Source organism: Tenrec ecaudatus, chromosome 8 (assembly GCF_050624435.1).
Source record: "Tenrec ecaudatus isolate mTenEca1 chromosome 8, mTenEca1.hap1, whole genome shotgun sequence".
Classification (NCBI taxonomy): Eukaryota; Metazoa; Chordata; class Mammalia; order Afrosoricida; family Tenrecidae; genus Tenrec; species Tenrec ecaudatus.
The window spans coordinates 99,001,820-99,017,547 of NC_134537.1; the positions used below are offsets into that span (position 1 = coordinate 99,001,820).

The 15,728-nt window shown below is 37.3% G+C and overlaps 2 protein-coding genes across 2 annotated transcripts in view; both read left to right on the forward strand.

Annotated features, from left to right (window-relative positions):
• Window positions 1-5,025, forward strand: part of LOC142455485 (disintegrin and metalloproteinase domain-containing protein 2-like) — a 38,078-nt gene extending 33,053 nt beyond the window's left edge. Inside the window, exons 12-14 of the mRNA XM_075557217.1 lie at window positions 2,172-2,264; window positions 2,375-2,570; window positions 4,661-5,025. Coding sequence (XP_075413332.1) covers window positions 2,172-2,264; window positions 2,375-2,570; window positions 4,661-5,025 — 654 coding nt within the window. The remainder of the gene's footprint in view (window positions 1-2,171; window positions 2,265-2,374; window positions 2,571-4,660) is intronic.
• Window positions 5,026-6,013: 988 nt separating this feature from the next.
• Window positions 6,014-15,728, forward strand: part of LOC142455486 (disintegrin and metalloproteinase domain-containing protein 2-like) — a 115,042-nt gene continuing 105,327 nt past the window's right edge. Inside the window, exons 1-2 of the mRNA XM_075557218.1 lie at window positions 6,014-6,026; window positions 6,629-6,734. Of these exons, the coding sequence (XP_075413333.1) occupies window positions 6,014-6,026; window positions 6,629-6,734 (119 nt within the window). The remainder of the gene's footprint in view (window positions 6,027-6,628; window positions 6,735-15,728) is intronic.

The following is a 15,728-nucleotide window of genomic DNA, read 5'->3' on the forward strand; positions in this document are numbered from 1 at the left end:
TAAATGTCTAAATAGGTAAGAGAGATGATCAAGCTTTTCAAAATCACCCCATTACATCTGATTGCATCTTTTCCACAAGTAACTGTAATGCAATCGCTAAGATTTTACACTGAAAAATGTCATTCATGCTTCTTCACGGCACTGAATCAGCAATAATTGAACTTTAAACCCCGGTTTTACCTCTTTTTCCTCTGGAATCTCACTTTCAGAGCAATGGTATGTGGGGAGGCAGAATTTTAAGTAGACTTATGGAATTCAGTATTTACAAGCATCAGTATCTGGTTATGGGACAGAAATTCTTCAGATTGGCACCGTTGATCTTTTGGGCTAGATAATGATTTGTTAGAGGAGGCCTGGTGGCTTAGTGGTTATGCACTTAGCTGCTAAGTGGAGGGTCTACTGCTTGGGCCTACCAGGTGATCCTCAGGAAAAAGATGTGGCAGTGTGCTTCCATAAAAGTGAGAGCCTGGTATGTCCTATGGATAAATTCTGCTCTGTCCTTGGGGGTCACCGTAAATCAGAATAGATTTGATGGAACAGAACATCATTTTTTTCCTTGGAGGGCAAGAGGAGAGCTGTCCTGAGCACTGTAGGATGACAAATCATATTTCTGGGCTCTCCACTATATGGCAGGGGCACATCGGTAGGCACTATACTATATCGCTACTAAATTTACATTGATCTGCTAAATGAGCTGCTAGCTGCTAGATTGGCAGTTCAAAACCACCGACTGCTCCACACGAGAAAGGTGAAATGTTCTACTCCCATAAAGAGTTAGTCCCAGGAAAGCACATGCCAGTTCTACTCTGTCCTATGGGGTCGCCATGAGTCAGAATCCAACAGCAGTCAGTCCCCTGCCCCTTTTCTTTGTGGTATGTATTTATATCTCCAAGAAAACAACACCTCACTGCCATCTAGTGGATGCCAAATTCATAGTGATCCTGTAGAAGCAGGCAGGACTGGCCCTGTGGGTGTGCAAGACTGTACCTCATTACAGGAGTAGCAAGCCTCCTAACCTTGTGGTTAGTTGCCCAGTGCTTAACCATTAAGCCACAGATTGCTAAACATCTCCTGGGGTTGAAATTGTAAGCAGTTATGAGCCATTGATATAATCTATACTAACACTAATGCTCATATTATTTTAAAAACGAAATAAATGGCTTAGGGTTACTTTATTAAATTTTCATATAAACCACGTAATAATTAGTGAATCACTATTTTTAATGTCAACGTTTTTGTTAATGTATGTATGTTTGTGAACCATATCAATTTAGACCCAAATTGAATTTTTAAAGCAGTTTTATTATGGGTTTGCATGAAAGGCAGCACCGAGGACCAGAAGGGAGTACGGGTAAAAGTTTTAAAAGTGATTAACTATAGGATCACTATGAGTCAGGAGTGATTGCGTGCAGTGAGTTTGGTTTGGCTGTTGGTTGATAATGACGACATAAACCCCCAATCTTATACACAACGCTAGATCCATTGTTAGATACCAAGAAGCAATCCAGTTCTTAGGGAGTTTATTCCAACTCAGGAGAATCCTGTGAGTAACAAGTAGAATTGTACTCCACAGGGCTTTCTAGAATGAGGTCTTTCATCTGAAGCACCTCTAGGTGCAATAAAGTGAGAGTTACTTAATACCATAACAACATTAAAGAGTATAAAATGTCTCCCATATTGCGTCCTGATTATTCTGCCTTGGTTTCAGCAAGCAATCAGAGGTCAATCTGCATTACTAAGCTATAGTGATATAATGGACAGACATGTCTTAAGTTTTATATATATATCCAATGTGTTTAAATTCACTTTAGGAACTTAAATATTTGCTAAATATTTCGGTTTAGTGGTCACTATTGGGCTTTGAACTGCAAGGTCAGCAGTGGAAACCACCAACAGCTCCACAGAGAAAGGTGAGACTTGTACTGTCATAAAGAGTTACGGTTTCAGCAATCCACTGGGACAATTTTTCCCTGTCCTATCCGGTAAATCATAGTAGGAATCTACTCATGGCAGAGACTTTGGTATTATATTCATAAACACATAGAACTTTTCTTTGTTAACATGGATATTAAGCATATAGTATATGTATATATATTTTGCTTCACTAAGCAAACTTTATTTGAAACAAGAAAATATGGGGTTTGCTTACCAGCATTTCATTTGCATTTCAGGAGTGCAGACGAGATCCATGCTGTGAATATAAAACATGCAGATTCAAACAAAATGCACTCTGTGCTCATGGACCATGCTGCACTCAATGCCAAGTAAGAACCCTGTCACTTCTATATCAACCGTGAATTTTAAGCAATTGTAATCTTTGTGATACTTCTGACTTCATCTAGTCTTATTCAGCACTATTTTCTTTTCCTTTCAGCTACGGGCAAAAGGAGAAATATGTAGATTACCAGAAGATGAGTGCGATCTCCCTGAATATTGCAATGGCTCCTCTAACTTTTGCCCAGAGAATTTCTACCTTCATGACGGCTATCGATGCAACATGAATAAGTGGGTCTGCTTGAAAGGAAAATGCAGGGATGGGACGAAGGTATGTGAAGAAGTCTTTGGTCAAGGTACGTATTGTAATTGGGTTTCAATTGATTTCGTTTCGTTGAAGACTAGAAAGAAGTTCCCATACTGGTCATACACTAAGTAGTATGTTGCATTATACACTTAAAATGTTATCCCTTCTGGTCAGCCCCAGCCCATAGCATCCCTATGGACAAGAGAATAAAACACTGCCTCGTCCTGTGCCTTCCTCACAATTACTATGTTTGAGCCCATTGTTGCAGCCACCATGTCAATTCACCTTGTTTATTAAACAGATTGAAACGGATCATATATACCCTCAGGGGGAATTTAAAAAAATTTGAACTAGATTGGAAATAAATATTGTGGTAATTCTAAAAATATATAAATGGGTGACATTCAAAATTATGATTATTTGAATTTGTGGATTGAAGAACTCAGACCTGAATAGATTTGATTATTCTACTCTGAATCTTATTTATTAAATGATTGGTTAGTTAGGATGAATAAGGGTGATGGTAAACATGCATCTGTACATAAACAAAAAATATAGATGGAATTGAAATCACACAGAACCGCACAGTGATGCAGTCACAGTTAAAAATGTAAGAAGTCTCAGTGGAATAATTCCAGAAACCATTTTATGAACCCAAATGATGAAAGTAAATCTACTGTTTTTACAGTAAAAGAGTCCCATGTTTGTCCTGCGGGGTCCTCGAAGCACTGTTGGATAAATGTTGAGCTGCTAATGACAAGGTCACAGTTCAAACCCAGCAGCCACTCTGCAGGAGCAATGTGAGACGGACGGTTCCCATAAAGTTTTCCTGTCTCAGAAACGTTTTTCGGCTTAGGGTCTCTGGGAGCCAGAATCAGCTTGATGGCAGTGGGCACAGGCATAGCAATGACTGCTAGTCATAAAAAGAGCGTATTAGAAACATGGAATTAAGAGAGTAGCAGATTTCAGAATCAGATCTAAATTCATAACAAATACAGATGTATCCTACCAAAAATTATGACACGTTTCATATTAAGCACTTAGGACTGAAATGAAAACTAAAATGATGACACAATGAGCGTGTAAAGATCTGTGGTGAAAGCGAAGGGCAGATAGCCAACAGGAATCTAGGGATTTCAGAGCAGAGCTGAGGACCTGGGGTCACTCTTGCTCCACGGAAGTGCTGCTCATTGTTATGCAAATATAAAGGTATAAGTATCAGAAGTGGCCAAAGACTCACTAAACAACCGAGGAGAGTCAAAACAACTCAGAGTGGAAAATCGTGTATCAGAAGAAAGAAATGTAACGTGAAGATTGACCATCATTTAATTTGGCTCATTGCTATCTCTAGAATGATGTTAGAAGCAGCCTGCATAACCACGGGCGCAGTTCTACCCGGTGCGACTAGATGGCGATGAGTTGGTTTTTCTCTCTTCGTTTTAATGGTTTCTGTTGATCCAGTTGTTAGCCTGAGAGTATTCTCTACACTGGATTTCAAGTTGTACCGAAGGTGGCGCTCTGATTTTCATTAGCAGGTGCTTCCAGGCCTCCGTGCTTTCAGCAAGCAAGGCTGTGTTAACCAAATCGCATGTGTGGTTAAGAAGCCTTCCGCAAATGCTAACGCCAATCTCTTCTGAAAAATATTACATCTGCCCAATGAAATACACCCTTTGATTTCGTCACTACTGCTTTCTGATAACTTACTGTGGATCCACACAAAATGAAATCCTTGACAGCTAGGAAGTTGAGGAAGAATTTTAATCCTGGTTCTAGAGTCAGAGAATTTGGTTCTTGAAGGGGTATTTTACAAAAGAATTCATTTGAGATCTTGAAAATTAAACTCTGCGTAAAAATAACAACGAATCGGCTGAGTGACTATCATGCCATATTGAAATGTAAAATATAAGAAATGCAGAAATGGAACCAAGAACGCTGGGCGGAGCTTTCATGGGACACCTTTTTTCCTCCGCTAGGCGAGCCTTCAGCAACTCGCTCTGAGTTGGTGCACCCATCGTGGCCCTGGGAAGGTTCTCTCTGGTCAAAGTGAATATTTTAAAAATCAGCTTTGCTCGCACCTCGTTTTTGTGATGATCGATTTAAGAGAACAGCGTGCAGCTGTGAAATGTTGTTTCCTGCTAGGGAACAATGTCGCTGAAACTGTTGTGATGTTGAAAAGAGCTGACAAGGATAGCGCTATGAGAAAAGTTCAAGTGTACACGTGTTTTTCTGGTTTCGAAAGTGAAATGTCGATAGATGACAAAGCTCCTTCTGGATGTCCGTCAGCTCCACGAATGCACGAAAATGATGACAAAATTCCAGCACTTATGCTCAAAGATGGACGACACATCATTGAAGACATGGGGGAGTTATCTGGGCTATCCTGGAGCCGAGTTCAGGGAATTTTAATGAAAGATTTGGGAATGAGAGGGTCTCTGCGAAATTTGTGTCTCGGGTGTAGACTAACCAGCAAAAAGAAGGTCAAGGGGAAACAAGCCATGCTTTGAAAGAACAGCTCCGAAGTGACCCAGACTTTTTCCCCCAAGGTCAACATGGTGCTGTTCTTACAAGCCCGATAGCAAACATCAATCAACCCAATGGCAGATGCCATCATCTCCTTGCCTAACGGAGCTCATCACGTGACATAAAAAGTCAAGATGATGCTCATTTGTGTTTTGGATGTGAGGGGATAGTGCATTTGGATTTCGTTCCACCAGGTCAGACTGTTCATCGAGTTTCTATTCAGAGGTTCTGAAAAGATTGTGTAACAGTTTCACCTAATACGGCCTGATTTGTGGCAGGAGACTGGTTTTGCCACACAGCCATCTCAATGCACCAATTTTGGGCAAAAAACAGCACGAGGGAAATGAGAGGACAGTGGTTTGAGGACATAGAAGAGGTGACGGGAAAAACAAAACAATAAATGAGGGAGGTGCTGTCAACCAACCAAACAGATGACTTTGAAAAATGTTTCCAAGAATGGAATCACAGATTTGACTAATTATCAAGTGTAATGGAGAGTACTTTTATGGTGATAAGGTTGTTTTGTTAAAAAAAATTACATAGCTTTGAAAAAAATTCCATTTGGGGGCAGTACCGCCTTGTATATGTAAAATATTGACTATTTTAGCTTTCTTTATAAGTATAATTCAATGTTGTTAGTTAGGTTCATCATGTTATTGAGCTATCACCATTATCCATTTCCATCTCTGTGACATCCTTAATGCAACACCTCTTGCTCTGCCCCTTGTAACCATCACTAAACTTCGCGAAAGTAAACTGTTGAATTTGTTCACTCTTCTCTTGTAAGTGGCTCATACAATATTTACACTTTAATTAATGATTTCATCCACTCAGTATAAATATTTTAAGATTCATTCAACTTGTGGCATTTATCAGGATTTTATTTATCTTTATGATCAAGTAGTAATCCGTCACATTTATGCATTTATGCCTTTTGCTTGCCCATTTATCTGTTGATAGCTTTTCCACATTATGGCTATTGTGAGTAATGTCATAGCTTTGTACTAAGGTGAGTGGATTTTCTAAGCATTACCGTAGGTAGTTTTCTAATTTTGAGGACTAAAAAAGATTTTTAACAAAACTACTTTTTTATGTTAAGCATTTTCAAATGGATTACATACCAGATGTGAGAATAAAGATTGACTTTGAAGTTTTTAGTGTGAGAAAATTGTGTTTAAGGAAAATAATTTGATTGATGCATAACGACAGATATATTGAAGCAAAAGAAGTTTACAGATAGATATGGATGTTTTGAATTTATATTTGTAAAATTTTAAAATCTACTTATATGTATATTATAGAAACAATAGAAATTAGAAGAAATGAGAGAATATAAAGTAGAATAATATTTAGTTTTATGAAGTACTTTCTAGGAGGTGAATATAGATAATAAAGACACTTTTAAATCTTTAACTTTTACCCAAAGATGGAATAGGTGTGAGTTTTGTTTTTCAACGTTGTTAAGACTTAAAAAGTATGTTTAGATATCACATTTCAAAATCATTACTATTATAAAATGATTTAAAATCAAATATTGAATTTATTTTTCATATCGATATGATTAAATTTCCTTGTTCTGTTTTCTAGGTACTCAGTATGGTTCTCAAGCTTGTTTTGAAGAACTGAACTCTAGGAATGACCAATTTGGAAATTGTGGCTTAAGCCCTAGAGGGTTTATACCATGCACGTTTGCGTAAGTACTAAAACCTGTACACAGTTTTAAGAATAGATTATTTGTATGTATGGCCTTAATTTAAATATTTTGAATTAAATCTATAACTAAAGTATAGTCATTGTGACATTAATTTCTATTATTTATAATAATTCCTATAAAATTCTAGATATAATTTTTGCCTTCTTCATGCTTATAAGTTGATATAACCGGTCATTTTAACTTTGCATGTTACTATTTTTTCCTTAACAGATCTTCATCTTTGTAGGGGTGAAATCAAGGGAACTTGATAGTTGTCCAGAATAAGTTAGTCAGTAGCCAAAATAAGTTCAAATCCATAATGCACAGATGATTGTTTGCTATCTTTAGGTGATTGATTATTTCATTGTAAAGTAGGATAATAATAAACAGTCTGTTTTTGGTATTGTCAAGACTGACATCAGTCACTTACTAAAAGCACTTAGAGAAGTATTGTTCCATAAGCCATGCTATATAAATTTTATCAATGGATGTTTATTATGATTAAAAACTGAAATTAAAATGTTACTGAAACATATTTCATTTGATGTTACTCTGATTTTTCAATTTAAAGTATAAAAAGTTCATGATATAATGTATAGTCAAATATTGCATGAGCATTTACAAATAGTTGAATTTTAATTATGCATATATTGTAAAAATATCACATACCTCTTACAATTATATGCATTTAAATATACATATTTATATCTTATATAGAGCTAAAAATAAGGCAGTTAATGAGCAATTGTTGAAGAATTTATATACCAGTGATGCTAAGTAAGTTTGAAGATAAGATAGTTCCATGAAATGTGACTAGCTTGATTTGGAGGTCTTAGCTACCTTTAATGGATGTATTCAAATAGAATGGTATATTGGAAGGAAAGAAAGCTATAATTATGTGATATGTTTATATGATACTACAGGAAGCACTGAACATTTCCCAGAGTTCTTCTGTAGCTTTGGATAAGATCACTCTGGAAAATAATTTAACAATTTGGGTAGTTTCTGATAAACTTTTTCTCAGTCTGTACCCTTCGCATAAATTTCCTCCTTTAGATGGAAATTTCCTTAACTTCTTGATCTTAATATGTATTTGTATTTCTGTGCAGCTCTTCAGTTTAATTGGGGGAAAGTTAGTGTAAGAACTGATCAGCTGCACAGGAATACGAAGTTGTAATTTGTTTTATTCTCCTAGCTGATATCAAGAAAAAGTGGATATTTTATTATGTTGGACTGTAATTCATACTGTTAGGCACACAACTATTACCTATCTGATGCCGTGACTTGGATTTGACTTAGTGACACCTACAGCCATTACTTCAAACTAGGGGCGTTAGTCTGGGTACTTCAGAGAAACAAATCCACAGAAACTCACATGCATAAGAGAGAGTTTTATATAAAGGGTAAGTGCACATCAAGAAAACTTTCCAACCCAGTGCTGCCCAAGTTCACAAGTCCAATATTAACCCATATGTCTGACACCGATCTACAAAGTCCTCCTCCATCTCACAAAACACACACAATGATGCCAACTGCAGGAGGAAAGTTAAATCAGTGAATGTGTAAGCATCCCAGCACTGGCAGGGGTCTCCAGATGGCTGCTCCAGCACCAGGGCTGCATGGGGTAAAGCCATGTGGCTTCTCCTCAGGATGTCTTGCAGGAAGTGAGCCTTGCCAACTGAAGCAGGGAACTGGCTAAGGCAGCTGCACCCAGGTCCGACCATCACAAAGCAAGAGACCCAAGAATTAGAAAGGCAAGGCTCACAGAGCCGTTATTTCTCTGCCCTTCAATTAACCCTACATGTCTTTATTGGCCAGGTTAGCACAATAAACTTTAACTAACTCGCTGCGTCAGATCTCACAGGGAAAAAGGAAATCATCCTTTAGAGTCCCAAATCAATTGAATGCTTCTGATGGCAGCAGCAAGTCTGGGGATTGACAAAGTACCCTGACCCCTCAACTGCTGGCTGCAAATGCAGGGGGCTTCTACTTTTCCGGAGCAGTCGTTATACCCACAAGTTTTTCCAGCTCTCTCCTTCTTTTGAACTCCTGGCTCTTACTACTCCATTGGGTATGTTCATTCCCTAAAATGATTCACAGGACTTACAGTTAGGAAACAAACTCCAAGGAATTAACTGCAGTGGTACAGTTTGGGAAGATTCCCAGTATGAAGTTTCCCATCCCAAAGGACACATTTCCTTTGCCTGTGTATGGGTGTCCTTGGTTAAGCTGGAAGATCAGGGAGCTTCCATGACCACAATTTTATTGGCTTCATTATGTACTCATGATTGAGGCCTCCGTTCTAAGGGTGATTAGGGCACTACAACATGGGCATGACTGCTTGAATCATCAGAACCCCTTTTCATACTTTATATTAACCACAAGATGGCCTTTCTAAGCCAGCAATCCCCCACAAAGACACTTCACTTCTCAGGAAATCACAGGGTTTTATTTGGAATGAACTCATGCATGTATCACTTCGAACCTTTGAAGCAGTACGTCTTTTTCTTCTCCTGGCATACACAATTATGAAACAGGGCACACAGGCAGTTTCTCTTAGGAAACGACGAAACACTAAATTCATTGGATAACATTAAATGTATAAACCCATAACACCAGAGAGCCTCAAGTAAGCCACACATCTTGTTTTTGCATACTTTATAAATTGGTAAAACCGCTGCAAGGATGATCAGTTAAAAATACAATAAAGAATATTTCACTCAGTTTTGAATCAATTGTCATTGGGATTTTTTCTAAATGAAAAATAATAATACCAATAATATAGAAAACATTTTAGAGAAATATAAAAAAGAGGTACCTCACAAATCCTCCACGTAGGTAAACATAACCTGAATATAACATCACTGAAAACAGGAGAAGAGGCTAAGTGAGCATATATGAAAGAAAAAATTAACAGTACTAAGGAAATCATTAGCAACCAAACCAGCAATACATAAAAGTGATATTTATCCTGCCAAAGTTGTATTCAAACACTCAAAATAAACCTGTCAATAAAACTCAGCAAATTAATGAATAAAGGATATAACATGTCACATAACATTTAATAACCGTTTGTAATAAAATATCTTAGTTTACTAGTAACATAAGAGAATTCCTTAATCTGATAAACGTAATCATAGCTAACCTTATATTAAATAGTAAAAATTTGAATAAATTTCTCCAGAAATCAGGAATTAGGTAAAGAAACCTGAGAGTGGTACTCAAGTTCAGTAATTTTCCTGAAGACTCTCCTACATACAGAGGGGTGAAAAAGGAACAAAAGATGTAAGAACCAGGGAAAGTATGAAGATCTTTCTATTCAGATATCACCATCAAGAGTGTAAAATATACAACAAATAAACAAACATTCCAGATCCATTAAAATCAATAAGAAAATATAGCATGATAGCACTATAAAATTAATTTGTATATACTAGCAATATGTAACCTAAAAATTTTAAGAATTCAATACCCCACAGAGTGGTATTAATAAGATAATCTGATATTTTGTGCTAAATATACACATGAAGAAAAATTAAATTCAGTGAAATCAATAAAAATCCAAAGAATTTTATATATTTTTTCTTGCTTGGAATCGAAATACTTCATTTAAAGCTGAATGTGCAAATAAAATAGGTTGAGAATCACATAAACAACTGATTAGAAGAAAAGATTGGATATCAAAGTTTATTACAGAGTGATGATGGAGGATGGGAAGGAGGTAGAGAACCCGGCTATAAGCTGTAGTTCATAATGGGCCAGGTGCTTGGGCATACAAGGATAAATAAAAATAAAATATGTTTATTCTCTTTCTCCCTTTCAATTACTAGCCAGGTCAAGCACACACCTGTGATCAGGGCATGACTGCAGAGAGGTTCTCTAAGTAATACACACGTCTTATTTGCATTAGGGAGCTGTCATTCCAGGGAAACCTTTCATCACTGCCTGTAAGGGAGCTTCTGAGTCAGTTACATTCAACACAGAGAGATTAGTCACACGTTTATGGGGCTGTTTTGGAGACTCCAAAATGGCAATCTTGACTTATTTTCTTAAAGGGCATTCACCAACTATGGGGGCTTATTAGGAGATACTTTTCATATCAGTGAAAACTGCATTGATGAGACAGATCTAGGGCAGTTGCGCTGAATAATATTTTTCTCGCAAGTCAATGCACCTACTCTTTCCTCCAGGGCAGCAAATTAAACTAAAATTCAAAGAAAGTTTAAGAAAACATAATTTGGATTCAATGAAGATGCCAAATCTACCAAAATGATGCCTCAAAATAGGCGGTACGTGCACTGCCACCTGTCAGTTCTGACTCAGATGAATCCTACATGGAGATTCCTAGGCTACAGATCTTTATAAGAGCAAATAGCAAAACCAAACAAACAAAAACCCAACCAAATAGCATCATCCTTGCACCTGTGGAGCCATTTGTAGGTTTCACTGGTTCACCTTGGCGGTCCAAAATCTACCTGACAGTGCCAATTAATAGTTTAGGTTTTATTTGTTTTTCTGTTTGTTTTAAAAAGTATGTCTTGGGCATTATGCTCTTTTAAGACCAATTTGTATGGAACCAACTGGAAAATAGCAACTTGGAAGACTATTTAGGAATCTCAAGCAGTAGTGAACTTATGTCCAACTTACAGTACATAATCAATGCCAAGAAATTTTACTTGAAGAAACTATCAAATTATGTATATTTTATGTGCATATGATGAACAACAAAATATATTCTTTTAAAAATCTTCTGGTTGGTTTTATTTCTTTTAAGACTGTATGTGGAACAGGAAAGTTTTAACATATATGATTGTTGAATGTAGTGACTAATAAGCTCACTGCCTTAGTGAGCTCTCATTGGTTACCAGAGAGAGTTGACACATCTACCGTCAACAGCATCCTCAGGGCAGCACGGCAATGTGTTCCTAACTCTATTTCTATCAATAAACATTGGTTATATTGATTCAGTTATCTTCTTAATTGATTATTATATATTAAATGCTCCCAAACCAAAACCAAACTCACTGCTAAAGTGTCATTATAATCCAATAGGACAGAGTAGAGCTGCCCCTGTGGGGTTCCAAGACTGTAAAATGTTACCAGAATAGAAAGCCCCATCTTTCTCACTCCAAGCAGCTGGTGAGTTTGAACTACTGACTTTACAATTAGCTGCTCAACCCTTAACCCACTATGCCAAAACCAGTGGCTAAGTACAAATTATTGGATCAACCTGCATTTTCTATTATTCTATTATACAGCCTTTTGGAGGAAAAATTATAGCTCATAAATAATTAAAAAGAAAATGAATATTATAAAATCAAAAGGACAGAGGTTGATGTGAACACAATATGATAGTCTAGAAGTAAAGTGAATGGAGCAGGTCAAGGTAAAACATGAAATCAAATAGTAATGCATATTAAAGCTAATATATATTACATGGCAATGCTACCATATTATTTAGTCCTTTATAATTAATTGAATACATTATTTTGCTTACAATGATTGCTTTTACAATTTATTTCTTTAGAAATAATATATACATATATTTTAAATCATTTTATTGGGGCTCATACAGCTCTTATCACAATCCATCCATCCATCCATCCATTGTGTCAAGCACATTTGTACATTTGATGCCATCATCGTTTCAAACCATTTTTTGTCTACTTGAGCCCTTGGTATCAGCTCTTCATTTCCCCCTCTCTTTCCCACCCTTCCTCCCCCATGAACACTTGATAATTCATTAATTACTATTTTTTCATGCCTTTCACTGACCAATGTCTCCTTTCAGCCACTTTCTGTTGTCCATCCCCCAGGGAGGGGGTTATATGTAGATTGTTGTGATCAGTTCCCCTTTTCTCCCCCACCATCCCTTTCCCCTCCTGGTATCGCTACTCTCATTATTGGTCCTGAGGGGTTTATCTGTCCTGGGTTCCCTGTGTTTCCAGCTCTTATCTGTACCAGTGTACATGCTCTGTTATAGCTGGATTTGTAAGGTAGAATTGGGATCATGATAGTGGGGGGTGGGGGAAGAAGCATTAAAGAACTAGAGGAAAGTTGTATGTTTCATTGGTGCTATACTGCACCCTGACTTGTTCATTTTCATGATGAAAAAGTCATTATTTTATTTATTTTTGCTATATTTATAGTGATCTACGCTGTGGAAAACTAATGTGCATATATAAGAGTGAATTTCCACTTTCAAAAGAAGATGCTTCTATCCTTTATGCTGGCGTTGAAGGAGACATATGTGTTAGTTTGTATTTTCCATACAGACATGAAAATTATAGCCATATGTGGGTACCAAGCGGAACCGTCTGTGGTGATAGTAAGGTAGAGTATAAATCAAATCACATAGAATCCTTAGGTTACGATATATGTAATAGCATGACTTTTTAAAGACAGGTATTACAAATTGTCTGTACTTACTAAAACTATGTGAATCATGAAAGAATGCAATAAAGAAAGCAAACATTTCTTCAAATCTCGTAGAGGACACATAAGTAGGTGTGAGTCCATTGTTGTAGCCACTCTGCCAATCCATCTTTGGAAGTTCTTCCTCTGACGCTCTGTGTAACTAGGTGTGCTGTCCGTTTTCCGGGACTAGTTCTTTCTGAAAAAATGTCCACATTATATGAGACAGAACCTCTCCACTAACTCCTAAGGTCCCTTCCCCTAAGACAGATTTGTTTATGCTCAGGTTGTCCATGTTCCTTTAATGTTCATATCCAACACCATAATTTAAATGTATCACTTCTTCTGTCTTCCTTATTCACCTACACCCTTCATTTGCTTTCGAAAAACACAATGGGAAAAGCCATGCCTTGGATCAGGGGTGCTTAAGTTCTCAAAGTGGCCTCCTTGGTCCTTAGTCCTTCAAATAGTCCCTGTGCAGTAGATTTACCTAATGCAGCACGTCATTTGATTTCTTGGCTGCTGCTTCTAGGAACAGGGAGTGTGGATACAAGTCTGATAAAATCCTTGACGACATCTATCTCTTTTCCTTTATGATGTTGCCTATCTGTCCAATTGTGAGAATATATTTTACTTGTATTGTGATCCAAGCTAAAAACCTGCAGTGTTCATTATCATCAGTAAGTACCTAAAGTTTTCCTGGCTTTTTAGCCAGGACAATTATGTCCTATAGATGCCACAGTTTGTTAATGAACTTTACTCTTGTCCTGATCCTGAATTCTCCTTCACGTGAATTATTTGTTCAGCTTCTCGGAGTATTTGTTCAGTATAAAAAATGCATAGATATAGTGAAATAATACAATCCTGATGCATATCTTTGTTGATTTTAACTCAGGCAGTATTCCTTTGTTCTGTTTAACTACTGCCTCTTAGTCTATGAATAGATTTCTTATATGCACAATTAAGTGTTGTAGAATTTCCATTTTTTATGCTGTCCACAGTTCGTTCTGACTCACACAATCTAACACGTGTGCATAGTCAAGAATAGGTTTTTACACTAGCATACATCATTAGCTAGACACATCATTAGTTAGATACATCATTAGCTAGAGAGTTGGCAAATGCTAACAGGTGAAGGGGAAGGCATTATAATGAAAGTGAGGCTCATATAGATGATGTAGGCTTGGGAAGGTAGTGGGAGGTTTTCAAGAGTTAAAGGCAGCAGAGATCAATACTGTTAATAAATAAGCCTGTAATTGCTTTCATGGGGTGGCTGACTTGAAGCTTCTAATGGTTGTGCTCATAATAAAGTGATTAAGAGGGGACAGTGGTTCTAAGAGCCAGAGATGGCCTGAAATGCAGTGACTTTTCGCTATGGCTCTACGAGTTATCATGTGTGTTACTCACACCAAATGACCTTGTGTTCTTGGTCAATCTGAGTGAGGAAGTGGGTGGGGAAACAGATGGGATGAAATGACTTGGCCGTGAGGGAGTGTAATGGGGTGCGATCGCCTAAGGGAACCATCCAGAATTGAAAGGTTACTAACTTAAATGTTGGGCGCATTTCTGAGGTATTTATGTTAATAAATTTGTTTTTTTTGGGGAGTGGAAGTTTAAAATTGGTCTTTGAATTTTTATGTCTCATGAGTTTACTTTGAAAAATGCAGATTATAATCGGACGGTTGTACCCTTTAGGTGCTATGACCTGGGTTGCGACTCACGGGGACTCTATGTACAACGCAGTGAGTCAGTGGTACTGAACCCATTGTTGTAGCCACTATGTTAATCCATGTTATGCAAAGTTTTCCTTCCTGTTTTAGCTGCTCTTCTTAACCAAGCATGAGGTTGTTTCCCATGATCTCACTGTCCAAAGTCCTTGAGAAGGAATCTTGCCATGTTTGCTCCTGAGTAGCATTTCGGGTAAATGACACATCACTGCCCTCGAGTCAATGCTGTCTCACAGCATTCCTGCCCGACAGGATAGAACTGCCCACGCGAGTTTCTGAGACTGTAGCCCTTTATGGGAACAGAAAGCCTCCTCTTTCTCCTTACAAGCAACAGGTGGTTTCAAACTGCTAACTTTGCAGATTGCAGTCCAATACATCTTCCAAATTTGTCATGTCTTTGTGTTTTCTGTGTTTTTTTATTTTAGCCACCTTACAATAGTCTTTTTTAAACGAACTCCCTATTCAAACACCTTGCCCATACCTGCTCTTTGTTTGTCTTTTCCTTCCATTTCTTGGTGGTCTCTTTTGCAAACACAAAAGTTTAAATTATGATGTAGTCTGATTATTCTATTATTTTATTTTTTGAAATTATCAATTAGTTCAAGATCACAGAGATTTATATTATTCCCTTTTTATTGATCTATAATTAACGTATACCACAATTCAGAGGTTCAGTTATATCAAAAAGGGCTGTGGCGTCATCATCGCGATCAATTTTGTAGCTTTTATCCCCGACTTTCACACATTGATATCGATTCCACTTTCCCTCTCTCTCTGTGTCCCCAGAGACTCACCAGTCTCATTATTTGCATTATTGTCATTTCTATCCAGTGTGCATTGGGATTCACTGGAA